We start from the raw sequence: 20514 nt of genomic DNA, 5'->3' as shown, positions 1-20514 counted from the left end.
GAGTTTGGCAACAAGACAGATCTGCGTGGATTTGGGGCTGTGCCAACTTTCTGGCTCTGTGGCTTTGGACAAGGGACTTAATTCCTCTGAGCCTGTCTTTGCACCTGCAAAGGAGGGAAACTGATTCCTCCTAGGGAGAGCGCGTGTGTTGAGGTCCAAGCGTGTGTGCAGGGCACCGAGAGCGCCGACGCTTGGCATGCCTGGCACGCACTCGCTGCAAATGGAGTTTCCTGTGCGCGCCGCTTTGCAGCGGCGAGTGCGGCGGGAGAGGGCTGGCGGAGCAGCGGGATCCCTCGGGGGTGGGATGTAGGTGGGGGCAAAGGGGGAGCCCCCGCGGCCCCCTCCCGGACCTCGGCGCGCGTGCCATTGGCCGGGGCGGCCGGGTGGGCGGGAGGATGACATCAGCGGCAGGTTGGATTATAAAGGCGCGAGCGGAGCCGCGGGCTCAGAGCGCACCCAGCCGGCGCCGCGCAGCACTGGGACTCGCGCCCACACCGCAGCCCAGCCAGCCTGCTCCGCGCTCGCCTGCTCCGTCTCCCGCCGGACCCGTGCGCCCTCGCTGCTGCGGCTCTGCGCCCCTCGACCCTGCCGGCACGATGCACCTCTCCCAGCTGCTGGCCTGCGCCCTGCTGCTCACGCTACTCTCGCTCCGGCCCTCTGAAGCCAAGCCCGGGGCGCCGCCGAAGGTGGGTGCTGTTGCATGGACATCGGGACTGTGAGGGACCATGGTGGGGCTGGGGCCCTAGGAGGATGCGGAGCACTAGAGGGAGCAGAGGGCGGGAAAGTGGCCCTCTGCTCAGAGATGTGCATGGGTGAGTGCCGGGAAGCCCTCGAAAGCGACTCAGGGGGTCTACGTCCCCAGCCTCGGGAGCACGACGACAGATGCTGAGCCCCTGCCCCAATGTGGCCAGCCGGTCAGGGGGCAAAGGAGGGGAGGGCAAGGGACTCCCGGAAGGAGCGGACAACGGCGGCTGCGTGGCAGGTGGATGCAGGGCCGGCTGTCCGGCATCTGTGGGGGCGCGTCAGGGCCCCGAAGGGACAAATCGGGCCGGCGGGCGCGAGGGGCTGGAGCATCAGGGGTCGCGCAAAGTACTTCGGGCGGCCCCCGGGCGGCCCTTCACCTGCCCGCCCTTTCCCTCGGACAGGTCCCGCGAACTCCGCCAGGGGAGGAGCTGGCCGAGCCCCAGGCTGCGGGCGGCGGTCAGAAGAAGGGCGACAAAACTCCCGGGGGTGGCGGCGCCAACCTCAAGGGCGACCGGTCGCGACTGCTCCGGGACCTGCGCGTGGACACCAAGTCGCGGGCGGCGTGGGCCCGCCTTCTGCACGAGCACCCTAACGCGCGCAAATACAAGGGAGGCAACAAGAAGGGCTTGTCCAAGGGCTGCTTCGGCCTCAAGCTGGACCGGATCGGCTCCATGAGCGGCTTGGGATGTTAGTGCGGCGACCCCTGGCGGCGGTGAGTACCACCAACCCCGGGCGCCCGGAGTTTGGGCACACCTAGCTCCCCCGCGGCACCTGCCAGAACCAAGCCTGAACCCCTGCCCGCCCGCAGGCCGGTTCCTCTCTGATCCCCTGGCGCTGGGGTCCTTCCGCCTCCCAGCCGACCTTTGGAGGAGAGCCAGGCGATCCCAGCACGAGATCCAGTGTGTGTGCAAGGCATTTGCCCCCAACCCCTTTTATCGTCCCGTTTTACACATGAAAAAAGTGAGGGATAGAGTGGTCAGGGCATTTGGGCCAGGTCAGAAGTGGCTCAACACGGATGAACCCGCCTAGCTTCCTTTAAGAAAGCAGCGACAGCTTGGTGGGGTCCTGCCCACACCGGGACCAGAAGTAAACCGGCAGCACTGGTCCCAAATCGCCATTTGGGAGCGTTGAGGGGCAATCGGGGGTTTGTGGGAGCAGAGGAGGAAGGGCATACACACAAGTGGAGGGTAAGTTTATCTGCCAGACACTGTTTCATGGTGCCAGAGGTCAGGGCGGCTTCCTAGGACTGTGGTCCCTAAAGTAGGACAGACTTTAAAGTCCTGTAGACAGAATAGTCCTCTGTTGGCATCAGCAGGTTGCCTTTCCGTCCTAGAGCGGTCTGATTCTTGTCCCTTCTCTAAACCGTGGCTGGGAGCAAACTGGTCTGTCCAGGGTCCTGATGCTGCTTGCTGCCTGCCTGACTTCAGGGTGGAAACTCAGTGTTTGTGGCACAATTTCACGGCAGAGAAAAAGACTAGAAATATTTTATTATTATTATTATTATTATTATTATTTTGCCCCACTCTGAACCTATGTGCCCATCTGAGTTCCTCCCCAACCTGCCCACCTCCCCAACAGGGGTCCCTGTTTCTGGCATTGCCCCCTCACCCTCCACTAGGGCTGGAAACCCCTGTGCTACCTCCAGCCCCTGCCAGGTGCTGTATCCTGGTGATGTTGCAAAGATCCTCCCCCCTCTCCCCCTTTCTCTCCTTTCCTGGTGCCCATCAGTTCCCATGGTCAACCAGGGTGGTAAAACCACCTCTGAAATTGACATTCAAGTGCTTTAGGAAGGGACTCCTGCTGGTTTCCAGCCTTTCCCTGCAGCCTGTCTGTCCCACTCCCCGCTCCAAGCCATGGGGAAGCTGCTCTCTCGCCCAAGAAGCCTTGTCAGCGTCCACACTGTCTTCCTCCAGAGGGCAATGAGAGCGCCCCTCTGAAAATATCCAGCACGTTGCCTAAGCCGTTTTTACAGCACAGAACACTTTTTCACCTGAGCCATAGTTGCTTGGGAACCTGTTTACCACTCCCAGATGAACTCATGAGCAACTTGAGGGCCAGGTGCTAACCTAAGGTGATCTGGGACCCACGGCACCCCCAAAGAAGCTCTGAAAAATGTTTGTCAATGACCAAAGAAACATGCCCCACCCAGCTTAGGGGCACTCCTCTCACACCTGCCCTGGGTTTTAGCAGGGTTTCCTCTCTGTGCCAGACTTGACTGAGCTGTGAGCTCCTCCCCATTTCGGCAAGGGGCTTCATTTGTCTGAGGTTTTGACTCGCCCCTGCACAGGAAAAGATAATTCTAGCACATGGGGCCCAGCCTCTACCAGCTTCCACTATAATGGTTTTGCTCTCATCTTTCCTGTCTAAACAATGAAGAGATGGAGCCACAGGCCTCACATCTTCAGTTCACATTGTGATTTAAGCACCAAGCTCAAACTTCCCGATCTAAACAAATGTTGTCCAGTGGGTTAGCAGGAGACGAGATGAGGAAGAAGGCCTGGAAAGTGCCTGGCATGCACATCCCCCTAGGCTCCTTGCTCTTGGGTGTGGCTGTCTGGGGGCACCAGGTGATGGTCCAGTGGGTGGGGAGGTGCTGGGCAGGAGGCCAGATCGCTAGGACTTCTCAGCCCCTTTGACTAGGGAAGTTTGTCATCCTCCTGGAAGTTCTGTCCTTGAGCTGAACAGCCACCTCTAACACCCTTAACCTTCTCGACCCCACTCTCCCCCCCCACCCCCCCCCACCATGAGAAGGCAGAGCATCCTTCCCATTGCCCGCAGCCTCCTAGTGGAGATGCCCAAGGTGTCTCACTGTCTCCGCTTAAAAGAGAAAGACAGCTGAGATTTTTCACATTAATGGAAACTCGTCCCAGGCTGTGGCCACGTCTTCTTCACTCAGGAGTTGACTTTGGCTCTAAGCAGTCACCATAATGACTGTCGCTGATGGTTATAGTCTTGATTATAAAATTCTAATGACAGAGATGGGGTGTGGCCGATGCCTGAATGAACACCTTGCCCAGGAGCCCCAGGGACATCACAGACATCTATCATCTGTTTAAACACATGGGACGGCCAGAGACGGAAGTTGAGGGACAGTGCATCAAGGTGTTGAAGCCCGGGGTCCCTCCGCATGTGCTGGCCTCTGGGAGGGCACTGCACTGTCTCAGGAGGACTCTTCCCTCGGGCCCCAGAGCACTTACATGGCCATTGGCAGAGAGCTGGAGAGCCCTCATCAAAGGACTCTTAACTCTCCGCCCAGCACACCCAGCATGGCCACTCATTGCCCCAGGGCTGGCGTGAGACCCCGCTCCCCCTGTGTCTGAAGGGGACCCTTTCTGAGGTGAAGCCAGCTAGAGGAGGAAGTGCTATTTAATGAGTGGCAGCTGTGACCCAGACGCTCTGCCGGTGCCCAACGTGTGGCCCACCTGTCGAATCTTAAAGCTGGCCTGGGGAGGTGGCTATTATCCCATTTTATGGGTGAGGAAAGCGATACTCAAAGCTATCCAGGGCCATCCAGGAAGTGAATATCAGAGTTGGGATTTGAGCCCAGAATTCCCAACTCTTCAGATGTTTTTCTCCCCCTCCCCACTGCTGTCACGAAGACGCAGAAAGCCGAGGTGGCACCTGACTGAGGGTTTTTGTTGCAGCAAAAAAGGGAAAAGGGCATTTCTACTCTCTTTCCCTCATTGTGTCTCACCGAGTGCCAAGGGCAAGGCCTGTAATTAGACTCAGGGGGAGGAGGGCTGGCAGACATTCTGGGGCAGGAAGTGCCAAGGGCACAGCAGGAGATGAGGTGACCCCAGGAGAGAAGGACCCCTTTCCCTCCATAGGACCGCCTGCTCCGGGCTGGTGGGGCAAGGCAGGACATTGCTTCACGCTGCTGTGGAAAGGGACTGTCCTGCAGGCTGGGCTTTCTCTGCTAAGGGGCCAGAACTAAGTGTCCCGTGTCCCCTCTGTGTTTCAGGATTGGGAACTTGCTCCGTTTTGCTGAGGTCATTCTTGGTCATCAGCCTCACGGCATCTGGAAGCATCTCCAACGCAATGTGGCTTTTACATTTCTTTTTTTTTTTTTTTCCTGGTACTGGGAATACACAACACCAGCTGTTTTATTATTATTCGGGAAGGGGGGTATGATTTTATTGTTTGTTTTTTTTTTTTTTGAAAATGAAAAATAAAAAGTTATATATTATATATATATTATATACATGAAACACACACACCTACACCAACATGATGACAAGGGACAGTTTTTAAGAGACTGACAAAACCAGCTGTAAAACATTGCTGTTTGTAAATTCATGTCATGCATAAATGTATTTATGTTGTAAAGCTATTTATATTGTTTATAAAGAGATATTTATAAAAATTTTATTTATGTAACTAAATGAAAGAAGTCAATCATTGTAATGTTTTTGTCTTAACTAGTTGAAAAATGTAAAAAAAAAAGTCATTCCATGAACATCTTGAAAACTGTCTTTATTTACTTAATACATTTATTTTTCAGAAATTAGTCTTAGAGGGAGGATGTGAAGACAAGGCTTTTGCCTCTAAACAGATCTAACAGCCAGGTTCCTGATTCTGGATTTGTTTGTATCAGATTCCCCTGGGGATCTTGCTAAACGTACTGACTTCTGCCCCCACGTGCCCCCAATGAACCGAATCTGAGTCTCCCCGGGGGCATAAGACTTGCCTTTTGGATTTTGTCTCCAGTGACTCTGACCAGTTCAGCCAGAATGGGAAGCTCTGGTCAGAACACTTCACAGCTGGGAAGTCAGATGCCTGGAGTTAAATTAAAATTGAACTTAGCCCACTGAGGGTCCTGTAATTCTAGCCCATCTTCTCTCTGTGACCACAGGAGAGAAAGAACGGGAACCTTCCCTTTTGTTTGGGGGACATTTAGGTTTCTGTATATCTTGCAGAATTGGTCAGGTTACCTTGCGAACCTTAGCGCACGAAAGCCTACAGTGTGTAGTTGTTACCTCATATTGACTGTCACGGTCAACGGGGACCTGAGGCCGAGGACCTCAGAGAGAACAAGAAGGCATTAGCTTCCCTATTTGCACAGCGTGCTGTGCTTTGCCAGGGGGGTGTGGTTTTTCTTTTCACTTGAAGCTGCTAACAATTATGATTCCTATGCCCCATGGAGCCTGAATGTGAAAGCGTGAATACTTAAAATCTCTTCTCCTGAAACCTGCAGGAAACTAAAATAATTCCCAGATAATCTCACTGCATCCTTGGTGTGGTGACACTCTGTTGCCACCTGAGCCCATCTGTCTTCTGCCCCGTTTGGTGAAAGCAGGGACAAAAAGAGCCTTTCAGGCTGGTTACGCCAGGCGGCCTCGACCCTGTTCAGGGGAGTTGGGAGCGGTGTGGCCCCGAGGTCATGGGGTCAGCAGGCCTGGCTGAGTCCTTCCCGAAGAAAACTGGCAGGTGGGGGAGGTGGCCAAAGCACCCGGCCTTTCTGCTGGCCTCTGAGCTCCATGGCCTTTCTTCCCTACAGCAGCAGGTTCTCAGGACAACCAAGTGCCCTCGCCCAGGTGAGAAAACGGCTTTTAAGACAGATCCCAGCTGGGGAACTGCCTCCAACCTCCGCCACTGCCCCGAGGTACCCTTCCTCGGGCTCACTAGTCAGGGCATGGCTATCTTCCTTGGCCTCACCCGACCTCGGCGGCTCAGAATTCAGATCTCCGTGTCAGCGAGGGTGAGGGGCTCCAGCACTCAGGCGTCACCTGTGCCTCAGTTCACTGCGTGTCTGCAGACCCCGAGCCAGGGGATGCCGAGGGGGGGCTGCAGAAGCAGGGGGAAGGCAGGGGGTAGACCGTGGGCTTTGCTGGTGGCGAGACAGACACATCTCCCCAAAGCCCAAAGGTGTGAGGATGGAGAATTCTGGGGCTCAGGGGGTCACCAAGCTGAAGGTTTTCCCTGTGAACAGTGTCCGGGGAGCCAGTAACCCAGGGCTCCTAGGACCCTGCAGCCCAAGCCACACACGCTATCCTACCAAGCAGCTCTCGCCCCATGAATTAGCCGGCGAAGGGCACGCACGACTCTGTTGACAACTTCAGTCCCCACCAGGTGGAAGCCAGTCCCTCAACATGTTGGCTTCGGATGTTGCTAGAGAGCCAGTCCTCCTTTGATATCCAGACCTGAAGTCTGGGGGCTGCTTCCTCAGCAGTGACAAGGACATGTCACCCCAACAGGAATTTCTGCCGGAAAGCCATGAAGGATTGACAAGTATTCCATAAATAACGGGAAAAGCTTTGCAACCTCCAGAGATTCCCCAGGTGGTACTACCCAAGAGCGTCCAGCCCTCCGCTCTTGTGTTGGCCTCCTCCCTCACCATGAGCACCTCACCCCCAAAGCTGCCTGGGGAACCTGCCACTCCTCTTCCCCGTGGGGTGACCGCAACAGCTGGGCCAGCTGGAGGGAGCGGCCCCAGAGACCACCCCTGCGCCCACCGTGGAGGTGATGGAAGCACCTGGAAGGCAGAGAGACTCCAGGTCCTCTGCCAGGCGCGTGGTTCCAGGAGTCTACCCTCCCCCCACCACCCAAGACGTGGGAGGTCCTTCTGTGGCAGCCATGACCCCAAAACGGGGGGTCCGAAATGGGCTGCACATGAGCCTCTGCCGGTGACCAGAGAGACCGCATGTCTGGACAGGCAGGTGGTCGGGGGCAGTCTGAGGACCGCGGGAGCCACAGTCAGAGGGTCCCGTCGGAAATGGAATTTGATGGGGCACCTGGGTGGCTCAGGCAGCTGAGCACCTGACTCTTGATTTCAGCTCAGGTCATGACCCCAGGGTCGTGGGCTCCAGCCCCATGTCGGGCTCCGGGCAGAGCATGGAGCCTGCTTGGGATTCTCTCTCTCTCTCTCTCTCTCTCTCTCTGCCCCTCTCCACCCACTTAATCTCTCTCTCTCTCTGTCTCTCAAATTAAAAAAAAAGGAATCTGACCCAGACAGTTCACATGGAGAGGCTTTACTGAAGGGACTATTTACAGAGGCAGATGCCATCGCGGACCCACTGGGAAGCCAGTTCCTTCCCCGGGATGAAGGGAGGAAACTGTCCCTGCGTTGGAGCTGGGTGGAGGGGCGCAGGTGCAGGACGTGTTGCCAAAACAGGGAGTGATAAGGGGGGAACTAGCCCGACTCCCCTCTCCCCTCCCTCCTCCTGTCTCTTGCTGGCGCCTCACAGGCCCTCAGCCGAGGCCTGGGAGGTGTTTCTCTCTGGCACCTTATTAAGGTCAGTCCTTCCTGATTCTTCCGGATTCTGGCATCACGTCGTCTGGCAGTCACTTTGGAGAGCCGCGAGTCTGGGTCGTCATCGATACCTTCCTGTAAGTGTGGCACCCCCACCGGAAACAGCGTTGGACCCAGGAACCGTGTGCCAACAAAGCATTCAGATTTCTGAGGAGCAGTTCGTCTATTTCATTAATGTTTTCCCCTTTTTCGTGATACCAGGATGCAGGCTCTGAATTAATTTCATTATTTTGCTATTTTCTTTTTTTAATGTTTATTTATTTATTTTTGAGAGAGAGAGAGAGAGAGAGAGAGAGAGAGAAGGGAGGGGCAGAGAGAGAGGGAGACACAGAATCCGAAGCAGGCTCCACATGGTCAGCACAGAGCCAAACAAGGGGCTCGAACTCACAAACTGTGAGATCATGACCTGAACTGGAATCAAGCTTCAGATGCTTAACTGACTGAGCCACCAAGGTACCCCTTTTGCCACTTTCTAATCTGTGTATTTTTTACTTAATAATGTTATTCATATTGATTTCCCTAACACTTCTCTGTACCTTTTCTAAATTTGTGATTGAACATTTATTTCTGAGTCTGGCTGTGTTCACATCCCAAAATGTTGATATATGTCATTCCTACTTTTCTCTTCTCTGGAGTCTGTTGACTTGGTGTTTTTCCCTTGATGATCCCAAGTGGGATTTAATTTTTCCTTAATTTATATTAATTTTAATTTGATTGAGGCTAGACTCTGTGCTTATATACTTTCTGCTTTATTAAATTATTCGTTCCCATGTTTAATCAATTTTGTAAAAGTTCATGGATACTTTAAAAGTAAGATGAATATGTTTGCACCATTCGAAATCCTGTAAGCATTTAATCCATTTTGCTTTTTTTTTTTTTTAATGTTTATTTAGTTTTGAGAGAGCTAGAGAGCACAAGCAGGGGAGGGGCAGAGAGAGAGGAAGACACAGGATCCAAAGCAGTCTCCAGGCTCTGCTCTTAGCTGTCTGCACAGAGCCCCAGACGGGGCTCGAACTCACAAACCGTGAGATCATGACCTGAGCCAAAGTCAGACGCTTAATGGACTGAGCCACCCAAGCGCCGCGTGGTCTGTTTTGCTTTTTATGTTACTATGTTCAAATCTTCTAATCCTCTATTGATTCACTGAAGACTAATAATGATGCTGGGGAAATGCACTGTAATTTGATTTTTTCTATTTAAGTGACGCAGCCACGCCTTACTTTGAAGATCCTCCTTCGTGCCTGAAAATGGAGGAGACCCACAGCTGCGGAAGCAGGAGCGAGCTTGCACCGTTGGTGGTTACCACGCAAGGGATGCCTTCGTCGTGTGCCCTGTACTTCCTCCTACATTCTATTTTATCTGATACGAACATTAACAGTCCTACTTTATTTATTTTAATTTTTTTAATGTTTATTTATTTTTGAGAGAGAGACAGACACAGTGTGAGCAGGGGAGTCGAGAGAGAGGGAGACACAGAATCCCAAGCAGGCTCCAGGCTCCGAGCTGTCAGCACAGAGCCCCATGTGGGACTCGAACCCACGAGTTGTGAGATCACGACCTGAACCGGTCAGACGCTTCACGGACTGAGCCACCAGGTGCCCTGTGTCCTACTTTAATTTGTGCTTGACATCTTTGCCCAAGCTTTGATTCTTTCCCATGCTGTGTATTTGTTTTAATGTCGGTGTGTTCATAAAGTTTTTGATTAAAATATATGTAATTTGAGACATCTTGCATTTAGTGAGGAAACTAGATTGTTCGCATTCACTGTCAGTATTGCTTATTCTTGGGCCAAGCTCTTCATCTGGATTTGGACTTTGTTTTTAAGGTTCTTTAATTTTTTTGTTCCTTTGTGCTTGATTTTTTTTTTCCTGTAGATGGTTGTGCTTGCTTTTATCCTCTGCAATGATTTACAAAGTAGACATCCTGTTTTGAATTCTGTTAATGGTTCCCTTTAGTTTTTCATGAAAATCATTAAACCCACATTTATATTATTATCAAAATCAAAATCACAAATAATAACTTGAGGCTCCTTCCTAAGAGAGACCAAGAATTCCGCCCATTTGCTTTCCCCCTGGCTTCCTCTGCCCTTTCTGGGTCTCCGTTAACATAGTCTGAGAGCACTTTCCTCAACTGGACCGTTAAGACCACCAAAACATCCTCCCTCCAGAATTCCTTCAGCTTTCTGTTTGCTGCTCCCTCGCCATCAGATATTTAGACCTCGACCCTCACCCTCTTCCCCAGCTGGGGTCACGTTACACACTGTCTCTTCCCCCTGGGCTGGCTCCTCCCCCCACCTCCGGCTGTCTCCACGGCAGCCAGGCCCCCCCTGCAGGCCTGCGGTTTGAGTTTCAGCCCCAGGGTATGGAGTGTGGGGGGGGGGGTCGCATGTGGGGTGTGTATGGTGTATGTGTGGTGTGTGTGTATGTTGGGTATGGTGTGTGTGTGTTTGGGGGGTTGTTGGGCGTGTGTGTATGTTGTGTGTGTGTGTATTGGGGATGTTGGGGGTATGTGCATGTTGGGCATGTGGCACGTGTTGTGTATGGTGTATGTGTGTGTCTGTGCAGTGTGTGTAGTGTGTATGTGTGTGGTGTGTGTATAGGTCTGTTGGGGAGGTGTTGGGGGTGTATGTATGTTGTATATATGGGGTGTGTTGTATGGTGTGTCTGTGTGTCTGTGCAGTATGTGTGGTGTGTGTGTATGTGTGTAGGTCTGTTGGGGGTGTTGGGGGTGTGTGTATGTTGTGTGTGTGGGGTGTTTGCGTGTGTAAGTCTGTTGGGGGTGTTGGGTGTGTGTATGTTGTATGTGCAGGGTGTGGTGTGTATGGTGTGTGTGTGTCTGTGCAGTGTGTGTGTACGTTGTGCGTGTGTGTGTGTCTGTTGGGAGGTGTTGGGGTGTTGTGTGTGTGTGTGCGTGTGTGTGTGTAGGTCTGTTGGGGGGGTTGGGGGTGCTGTATGTGTGTGTGCATGTGTGTGTGTGTAGGTCTGTTGGGAGGTGTTGGGGTGTTGTGCGCGCGTGTCTGTGTAGGTCTGTTGGGAGGTGTTGGGGTGTTGTGTGTGTGTGCGTGTGTGTGTGTAGGTCTGTTGGGGTGTTGTGGTGTGTGTGTGCGTGTGTGTGTGTGTAGGTCTGTTGGGGGGTGTTGAGGGTGCTGTGTGTGTGTGTGCATGTGTGTGTGTGTAGGTCTGTTGGGAGGGTTTGGGAGTGTTTTGTGTGTGTGTGCGTGTGTGTGTGTGTGTAGGTCTGTTGGGTGTTGGGGGTGTTGTATGTGTGTGTTGTGTGTATGTGTGTGTGTGTAGGTCTGTTGGGAGGTGTTGTGTGTGTGTGTGCTGTGTGTTTGTGTGTGTAGGTAGGCCTGTTGGGGGGTTTTGGGAGTGGTGTGTGTGTGTGCGCGCGCGCGTGTGTGTGTAGGTGTGTTGGGGGTGTTGGGGGTGTTGTGTGTGTGTTGTGTGTGCGTAGGTCTGTTGGGGGGTGTTGGGGGTGGTGTGTGTGTGTGCGTGGGTATGTGCATGTGTGTGTGTAGGTCTGTTGGGGGGTGTTGGGGGTGGTGTGTGTGTGTGCGCGGGTATGTGCATATGTGTGTGTGTAGGTCTGTTGTGGGGTGTTGGGGGTGTGTGCGCGTGTGCAGGGTGGTTTGGGGTTTGCGCATCATCCTGGGCGGCACAGGGAGCGCTTCCCCCCACCCCGGGTTGCGGGTCCTTCCCTTGCAGAGCAGGCGCTGCGCTCCCCGCTGCCGAGAGGAACACGCAGCTGCTGCGCCTCGACGAACTGCGGATCCGGAACCGGACAGACTTGTCATCTCCCGGGCTGCTCGGCTCGCCAAGGCCTCTCTCGCGGGCCTTCACCCCGTTCGTTTAATCCGCGGGGGAGCCCCGTGAGGCCTTCGGACGTGCGCGGGACCAAACAAGCTTCCAGGTGTCCTGTTGGTCCGGCTCAGAGAAGGCGCCCCGCACCTGGGTGGACACCAGGGGGCGTCATCGCTCCGGAAAGATCAAGGGCTCCCTTGGGACAAAGGCCGACGAGGCTGAGCAGAGGGCAGGCGAGAAAGGCAGGGGCATCGAGGTGCCCTGTGGAGCACGTGCGGATTGGGGCACGGACCCCAGGCTTGAGTGCTCAGCGTGAGATGGGGGCCCCGGCCGAGCCTTGAGTCCCGCGCGCGGAGCCCGGGGAGGGACGACAGGACTCCCTCTCCCGGCTTGGTGCTCAGGTCAGTTGGTCTGTGGGCTCAGTTCGCACGTGCTTCCGGACCACGGAGGTCCGGTACTGGTGTGAATTCCGAGTGTGCGCAGAGAGGCCAGACCCGGCGACCGGCGGCAGCAGTCTCCTGGAGGCACACGGCCGGGAAGAGACTGCGGCAGGACGGCTGCCCCAGCTGCTCAGGATCTACCTCCTTTTCCCGCCGTGAAGTGGGGGTGTGCAAGTTTGTGAGCTCAAGCACCCCAACTGTAAAAACTTGGGTGTTATTTATTTGTGCATTAAATACAAGCACTTCCGTATTCACAAAACTGTAAGAGCCCGGGTGGCTCAGTCGGTTAAGCCTCTGACTCTTGATTTCAGCTCAAGCCATGATCTCACGGTTTGTGAGTTCCAGCCCCACGTGAGGCTCTGCCCTGACAGTGCTGAGCCTGCTTGGGATTCTCTCTCTCTCTGCCCCTCACCTGTTCGCTTTCTCTCTAAAATAAATAAACATAATAAATAAATAAATAAATAAATAAATACAATTGTAAGGTTGTGTGTGTGTATAGATATAGATGTAGATATAGATACAAATATAAATATAGATATAGATATACACTTTCCTCCCAGGCCCTGTGCTAGGCCCACATTCCCACATACAGTGCACGAGCCCAAAGATTGGACCTAAACTCAAGGAAAAGGTTTATAGATCATTTTTTGAGGCTGGAGATGGGGTGACATCTGGCAGGATGTTTGCCAAAGCTATTATCTTGAGATGAGGGGTTTCAGGTGGCTCTTTTTATTTGTTGTATTTTTTGGTTGTACTTGCGTTGTATGCAACGCAGAGGTAGTGTGCATACGTATGTATCTATGAGTGTATATATGCGCATGTATGTATATGTGTGTATGTATGTGTACGTGTATACACACACACAAATGTTCACAGCAGCGGTATTCATAATAACCAAAAAGTAGAAACGACCCAAATGCCCGTCAGCTGGTGAACGGATAAGTAAAAACGGCATCTTCATACGTTGGAGTATTATTCATCTGTAAATGAAGCAGTGACTCACGCTAATAGTATAAATGAAGCTGAAAAAAGGTCAGGCCAAGTAAAAGAAGCCAGACACGAAAGGTCACGTGTTGGATGGTTCCACTTACATGAAAAGTCCAGAAGGAGCACACCCCTGTAGGAGCAGAAGGTACGTTCTGAGAGGTCGGCTAGGGGCTGAAGTGGGAGCGTGAGGGGAAGCAGGGAGTGCCGATTTCTTTTCGGGGCTGGGAAAACCGTCTCAAATCGGTTGTGATGATGGTTCACAGCTCTGAATGTCTGGAAAACCACTGAATTATAAACTTTATTTATTTTTTGAATTGTATACTGTAAATGGGTAACGTGGGCACCTGGTGGCTCAGTCGGTTGAGCGTCCAACTCTTGATCTCGGCTCAGGTCATGATCCCAGGGTTGTGGGATCGAGCCCCACATCAGGTTCCACACTGGGTGTAGAGTCTCTTTGAGATTCTCTCTCTCTCCTGTCCCTCTCCCCCACTCACTCTCTCTCAAAATAAAAAATAAAATAACATAAAAAATAAAATAAATGGGTGAAGTATATGGTATGTGAAGTCGATCTCAATAAATTTGTTATTTAAAGAACAATAAAGTGGGGTGCCTATGTGGTTCTGTCGGCTGAGGGTCCAATTCTTGACTTTGGGTCAAGTCATGATCTCACAGTTCATGAGTTCAAGCCCCATGTCGGGCTCTGCACTGGGCATAGAGCCTGCTTGGGATTCTCTCTCCCCCTCTCTCTGCACCTCCCCTGCTCATGTATGCTATCTCTCTCGAAATAAGTAAATAAGCTGGGACATCCAGGTGGGTCAGTTTGTTAAGCATCCAACTTTGGCTCAGGTCATGATCTCACTGTCCGTGAGCCCCGAGTCGGGCTCTGTGTGACAGCTCAGAACCTGGAGCCTGTTTCTGATTCTGTGTCTCCCTCTCTCTCTCTCTCTCTCTCTGCCCCTCCCCCACTTGTGCTCTGTCTCTCTTGCTCTCAAAAATAAATAGACATAAAAATTTTTTTAATAAATAAATACGCTTTTAAAAAAAAGATTCTAAAAAACAATAAGATTATTTCAAAAGGGAGAAGAATTTCAAGAACCTCGAGAAAGAAAACTCTTATAATAAATCGGGCACTCAGAACGCAGCCCCATGCTTGGCTAGACCGCTGGCAGGAGTGGTGTTTCCTAAGCTGTGCACAGAGCTGGGTGGACCAGCCCAGGTGCCAGGCGGCCTGGCCCCCTTCCCTGGCCCCACCCCCACCAGCTGGGAGGCTTGGACGGTGATAATCTCAGCGTCCTCCTCCAGAAAAAGGGAGCAATCCTAGTCGTACCTGGTGGGGTGGCTGCGAGGACGCAAGGCCTGATGTCTGGGCCTGGCCAGCGGGAGGGCTATGGTTCCTATGAGACAAAGCGCACACCCGCTCCACCTCCTGGGTGCTGGGCTTCCCAGATTGTGAACAAAACCACAATCTCGATGACACTGATACTCGAATTACCTCAGCCTGCAGCCTCGGGCCACCCCTTCGTAGTCACTCCCAATTTCAGGGAAATCCCAGAGGCACACACTTTCTTCTCTTTTCCTCCAGGCTGACCGTCAATGGCTTCCAAGCCCAAAGGGGACATTGGCCATTGCCACACTGTCAATACCCGCCCCCAGAGATGCTGTTCTGCTGGGCACACGTGCTCTCCGGGCGCCTGTGTCTAGAACTGGGGTGGGAGGCAACACTGTGTCCCTAAGTGGTGCTGTTGGGCCAAATCTGCGGTCTCCAGGAGCTGCTGCGGGGAGCGACTCTGGCCTCTGGACCTTGAACTCAATCCACATGGGTGGAGGAAGGGCAGAGGTGAAGGGTGGCAGATGACCCCAAGCCATCTCCTCCCTCCTCATCACACTGTGTCTGTCCTTTTCTCTCATCCTTACAGGCCACCCAACACCTCTGCACTCCCCCAAAACTCTTCCTCCTTCAGCCAAGCACAAAGATCTTTGTGTTTGTCAACTTCTACTAATAGATGGCCAGAGAGGTCATCAGCTCCCAGGTCCATAAAAGTAGTCCCATTTGGCAGAGCCAGAATGCTCTGTGATGGCAAGTTCTTCCTGGGCAAGCATGGGGTCGTTCTTGTTTTGATGTTCCCAGTATCTAATCTAGTTACTGGCGTGTCCTAGATGTTCCACTGAAGTTTGTGGAAGGCCAAGGGCAAGCTGAAGGCTACTGCTCCCTGCAGATTGGAGGTTGGCTAACTCTCGCGGGTGAGTCCCTGGGAGTGACTCTGGGGGGCTGCTCACAGAAGGGCCGGGGGCCATGAGCAGGCCATATTCTGTTATCAAGTCAAACTGGAGAGGCTGGCCCGGGGGTGCTGGCTTTTGTCCCCTGGGATGGTCTCCGAAACAAAGAGTACTCAGGGCAGCTCTCATCCAAGGAGAGATTCCTCCAGGAAGTGCCCTTTCTCAGTTCTGGGCTTCCTCCCCGCACATCTCTGCTCAAAAGCAACAGAAGTGGCTGTTCAATCTCTGACGCTGCCACCATCAAAGTTTTAAGACTTCCTTTATGACCCTACAAAGCCCATTCTCCCTGGCTTACTGCTTCCATCTGTCCTCTGGCAATGTTCCCACTCCGTGGTCTTTTCCTGTGACGGGAAAGTCTCTCTGACCCTTTGCAGTTAAGACAACCATCTTAGGATATGTGTGGTTAAACAAATACCTTGGCTCCCCTGAGCCCCAGTTTCTTATCTGCAAAGTGGGGATACTATCTAATTCAGAGGCCTCTGGAGAAGATTGGTTGCCCTAATAATGTCTTAGCTGTTGGCACAGTTAATACTTAATAAATGGTGAGAAGAACAATAAAATGTGCATAGGCTTCTTTGGCAAAGTGCATCGAATACAGGGGTGAATTTGAAGCTATAGTCTTTCTCTTTTTCTAAGTTTTTATGTACTTACTTTTTTAGTAATTTCTGCACCCCACATGGGGCTCAATCTCACGACACTGAGATCAAGAGTTGCATGCTCTTCTGACTGAGCCAGCCAGGTGCCATGAAGCTATAGTCTTTCCTAGGTTGTAATTATTCCAAGCAAACATGTTTCGCAGAAACAGAATTTTAAAGAAGATACCTGACATCATTCAGGTAGAGGGGTGTTAATTCATCTAATACAGAAGCAAATGCTACCAACCCTATCTTCCAGGAACATCCTGACCACACCTGGCCAGTCTTCTACTCCCAGCCTGTTCAAGCCACCTGCATCTCATGCTGGACGATCAGCAGAGAATCCTAGCGAGCCTCCACGCACCTGGTCTCCCTCCCTCTCTTCTCTGTGCACAAGCCCGGGTAACCAGTCCCACCCCAGGACTTTGCACCTGCCGTTTGCTCAGTCTGGACGGAATACCATGTCCCCAGGTATTCTCATGGTGCATTCGCTTATTCAGATCTCTGCTCAAATGCCAACTGATCATCTTATCGGCGATACCTTTCCACGTTAGTGCCCCACGCACTGGTTACCCTCTTACCCTGCTTTGTTTTGCCTCTGACGTTTATATTACGTGCGTCTTTGTTTAGTGCTTGCCTTTCCCACTAGAATGTAAATTTCATAGGGCAGGATTTTGTCTTGTTTATACCGAAAGTCCAGTGTCTAGACTATAAAACACGGTAAGTGCTCAATAAATATTTGTCAAATGAATAAATCATCATGTTTACAGCCAAGTCCTGGATAACTGCTCAGTTACGAGCAAGTTTAAAAAACACATAAGTTGATGGAAGTGGCTTTTGCCAGTTCTGAAAATACAATCTGTCTTTTATTTTTTATTTTATTTTTTATTTTTTTTTTTTAATTTTTTTTTTCAACGTTTTTTATTTATTTTTGGGACAGAGAGAGACAGAGCATGAACGGGGGAGGGGCAGAGAGAGAGGGAGACACAGAATCGGAAACAGGCTCCAGGCTCCGAGCCATCAGCCCAGAGCCCGACGCGGGGCTCGAACCCACCGACCGCGAGATCGTGACCTGGCTGAAGTCGGGCGCTTAGCCGACGGCGCCACCTAGGCGCCCCTCAATCTGTCTTTTAAAATGTACCTCCCATACAAACTACAGTGAGCTATTGCCTCCCACCTGTCAGCATGGCTGAAAGCAACAACACACTAGAAACAACAAGTGTTAGCTAGAATGTGGAGTAAAAGGAACTCTCCTGCGCTGATGGTGGGCGTGCAAACTGGTGCAGCCACTGTGGGAAACAGTATGGAGGGTCCTCAAAAAGTTAAAAATAGAACTACCTTATGATCCAGCAATTGCACTACTGGGTATTTATCCAAAGAATACAAGAACACTAGTTCAAAGGGATACATGCACCCCTATGTTTATAGCAGCATTATTTACAATAGCTAAGATATGGAAGCAGCTCATGTCCATCGATAGCTGAAGGGATAAAGGAGATGTGGAACAGGGGCACCTGGGTGGCTCAGTCAGTTAGGTGTCCGACTTCGGCTCACATCATGATCTCGGTTTGTGAGTTCGAGCCCCACGTCAGGCTCTGTGCTGACAGCTCAGAGCATGGAGCCTGCTTCCGATTCTGTGTCTCCCTCTCTCTGTCCCTCCCCCATTCATGCTCTGTCTCTCTCTCTCTCTCTCTCTCTCTCTCTCTCAAAAATAAACAAACATTAGAAACATTTTTTTAAAAAGATGTGGAATATATATATATGTGAATATTATTCAGCCATAAGAAAGAATGATATCTTGCCGTTTGTAATGACATGGATGGAGCTTAGAGAGTATAATGCTAAGTGAAATAAGTCGGTCAGAGAAAGACAAATAACATATGATTTCACTTATATGTGGAATTTAAGAAACAAAAAAACAAGCAAAGGAAAAAACTGAGAGAGAGACAAATCAAGAAACGGACTCTTAATTATAGGGAACAAACTGATAGTTATCAGAGGTGAGGGGATGGGGGGGTGGGTTAAACGGGTGATGGGGATTAAGGAGTGCCCTTGTAATGAGCACCGCGTGATGTATGGAAGTGTTGAATTACTATATCGTACACTTGAAGCTAATATAACACTGTATATTAACTAACTGGAGTTAAAATAAAAACTGTAAATAAATAAAATGTATCTCCTATTTTTAAAAAAACCCTGCAAAGCCCTGTGAACAGGAAGAACAGCCCGGGTGTCTCAAGAAGGTGTCTGAGGGCTTTCCCAAGTACTCAAAGAAACCGCTGGGGTATGGCTTGCTCTCAGAAAAGGGAACTCAGGGAGCGCCTGGGGGGCTCATTCAGTTGAGCGACTTCATAATCTCAGGGTTGGTGAGTTCAAGCCCCGGGTCGGGCTCTGTGCTGACAGCTCAGAGCCTGGAGCCTCCTGCTCCGGATCCCGTCTCCCACTCTCTCTGCCCCTCCCCCGCTTGCGCTCGGTGTCTGTCTCAAAAATAAATAAACATTTTAAAAGTTAAAAAAAAAAAAGAAGAAAGAAAAAAAGAAAAAAAGAAAGAAAGAAAGAAAGAAAGAAGGAAGGAAAAGGGAAGTCAGGGCCATGAAGAAGAAAATCCGATGCTCCGGAGACACAGCAGGGAGCCGGATCCACGGAGTCATTCCTGGACCCCTGCCCTCCGGGAAGGCCCTCAGGGCACCACCAAGACCGCCTTCCCTGCCTGAAGTGCAACGTTCTGAAGGTGAGTTCAAAGCCCCTCTGGTGCTAAAGCCACAGCCAAACGTTGTGTTTGAAGGGGGAGTGGAAAGAGAAGGAAATAATTGGGTCTGTAAGTTTCATTTTTTAAAAAATCAGTAGAGTGGTGGCTGTATTTGTCAAAATTCATTGAACTATCGAACATCTCCAATGAATGAGTACACTTATATGTAAATTGTACCTCGGTACAGTTGAGTGGAAAATGACCAAAAAAGAGGTAACCAGAAGGAGGGGAGAGACAGGTGACAGCCATGCTCTCAGCCCAGGGGAAGCTGCCCGCGGAGGTAAGAAGCGAGGGCCTGCAGGAGAAGCAAAAGCGGCGAACCGGCCACCGTGCAGCTCTACCCTGCTTTTTACAGAATGTAAACTTTTATTAGGAGGTAATCTTTGTTGCTGACCCTCACGCTTGTACATTTCTTCACGTTCCAGACGAAACAAGCTCTGTCCGATAAGTTCTACCACCACCGAAACTCGAAGGGTCCTCAGTTAAGCGAGGATAGAACGACTGTACAATTTGCTCCAAACATGGTGACACTTAAGGTTACCCAGTAATTCTCGACTACCTTCAGTCATTCTTTATTAAAAAGGAAAAAAAAAAAAAAAAAAAAAAAAAGCCTGGCGGGGTCTTTAATATCCTTGCTAGTTTGGTCTTTAGGAAAGAAAAAGCTGGCAAGGAGGAAACCACAGCCCACTGGTGCCCTCTGGTGGGAAAGTGGGAGGACTGCATGGGATTGCCAAAGTTGGAGGAGCGCCGCCCAGACTACAGCTCAGGGGGTCTGCTACAAGGGGCGGGCTGGGCCCTACCCCCAGTTTCTAAAGGGGAAGGTCCCAGGTGGGTCCTGGGAATGCGCATGTCTAACAAGTTCCCAGGTGCCACTGCCTCTGGGGCTGCTGTTCCCGGGGCCACACGGAGAATCACTGCGTTAGGTTTGTCTACCTCAACACCTTGCTTTTCTCATACTAGACCGCTAGGAAATTAATTAAAACAAGCATTTTCCTACAACGCAACAGAAGTTTATGGGTGACTTTTTTGTAGGTTCCAAATTTTTGCAGCGGGGTTGTAACTTTTGGGTTTGTTTTTAGCAAAACCAAAAGACCTAAGGCACGTCAGTGGTTGGAGAACGGTTACCGCAGTGTCCTTCCAAGAGACGTAGGCGAGCCCACTTTTGCAAAGTTGGACTGTGCACTTCAGAGCTTGGGCCCTTCTTTGTCTTTTTAATTGCCTTCCATCAAAGGCCACGCCAGGAGGGTTGTGCCCAGACCCTGCAGTTGGGGCTCCCCAAACACAGGCTTGAGTCAAAGACGAGCCACCTGTTCCTCTAGGCTGGTGCTCTCATCCTCTGCCTGGGGGCTCCAGAGCCCTCTTCTCTTGCCACCCCAGGCCGTTGCTCTCATCTTCTCCCCCTGCTCCTCCAAGAGCTCTTGAGACCTGGGCCTGGCCCCTGCCCTGTTTGTCTGCTAATGGGTCAGGTTTGGGGCTGCAGATGAGGAGACCGTCAGCTCCCTCTGGCTTTGCAGAAAGAACTCCGGACACCTCACGGACCAAGGGAAAAATGGGCTGTGGGAGTGGGGTGGGGTTGAAGCAGCATTTCCAAGGCCACGGGGACTTTCTCTGCATCAACTCTGTCTCTCTCTAA

At 51.5% G+C, this 20514-nt stretch overlaps 1 protein-coding gene across 1 annotated transcript; it reads left to right on the top strand.

The window, feature by feature from the left end:
* The first annotated feature begins 463 nt into the window (after positions 1–463).
* On the top strand, positions 464–4864 carry NPPC (natriuretic peptide C). Its single transcript, XM_042997749.1, has 3 exons — positions 464–686; positions 1146–1456; positions 4706–4864. The coding sequence occupies exons 1-2, from the start codon at positions 597–599 to the stop codon at positions 1434–1436; spliced, it is 381 nt and encodes a 126-aa protein (XP_042853683.1). The 5' UTR covers positions 464–596; the 3' UTR covers positions 1437–1456; positions 4706–4864.
* The last annotated feature ends 15650 nt before the right edge of the window (positions 4865–20514 follow it).

The sequence above is a fragment of the Panthera tigris genome, chromosome C1, assembly GCF_018350195.1.
Source record: "Panthera tigris isolate Pti1 chromosome C1, P.tigris_Pti1_mat1.1, whole genome shotgun sequence".
Taxonomy (NCBI): Eukaryota; Metazoa; Chordata; class Mammalia; order Carnivora; family Felidae; genus Panthera; species Panthera tigris.
This window is presented reverse-complemented; position numbering and strand designations above follow the sequence as displayed.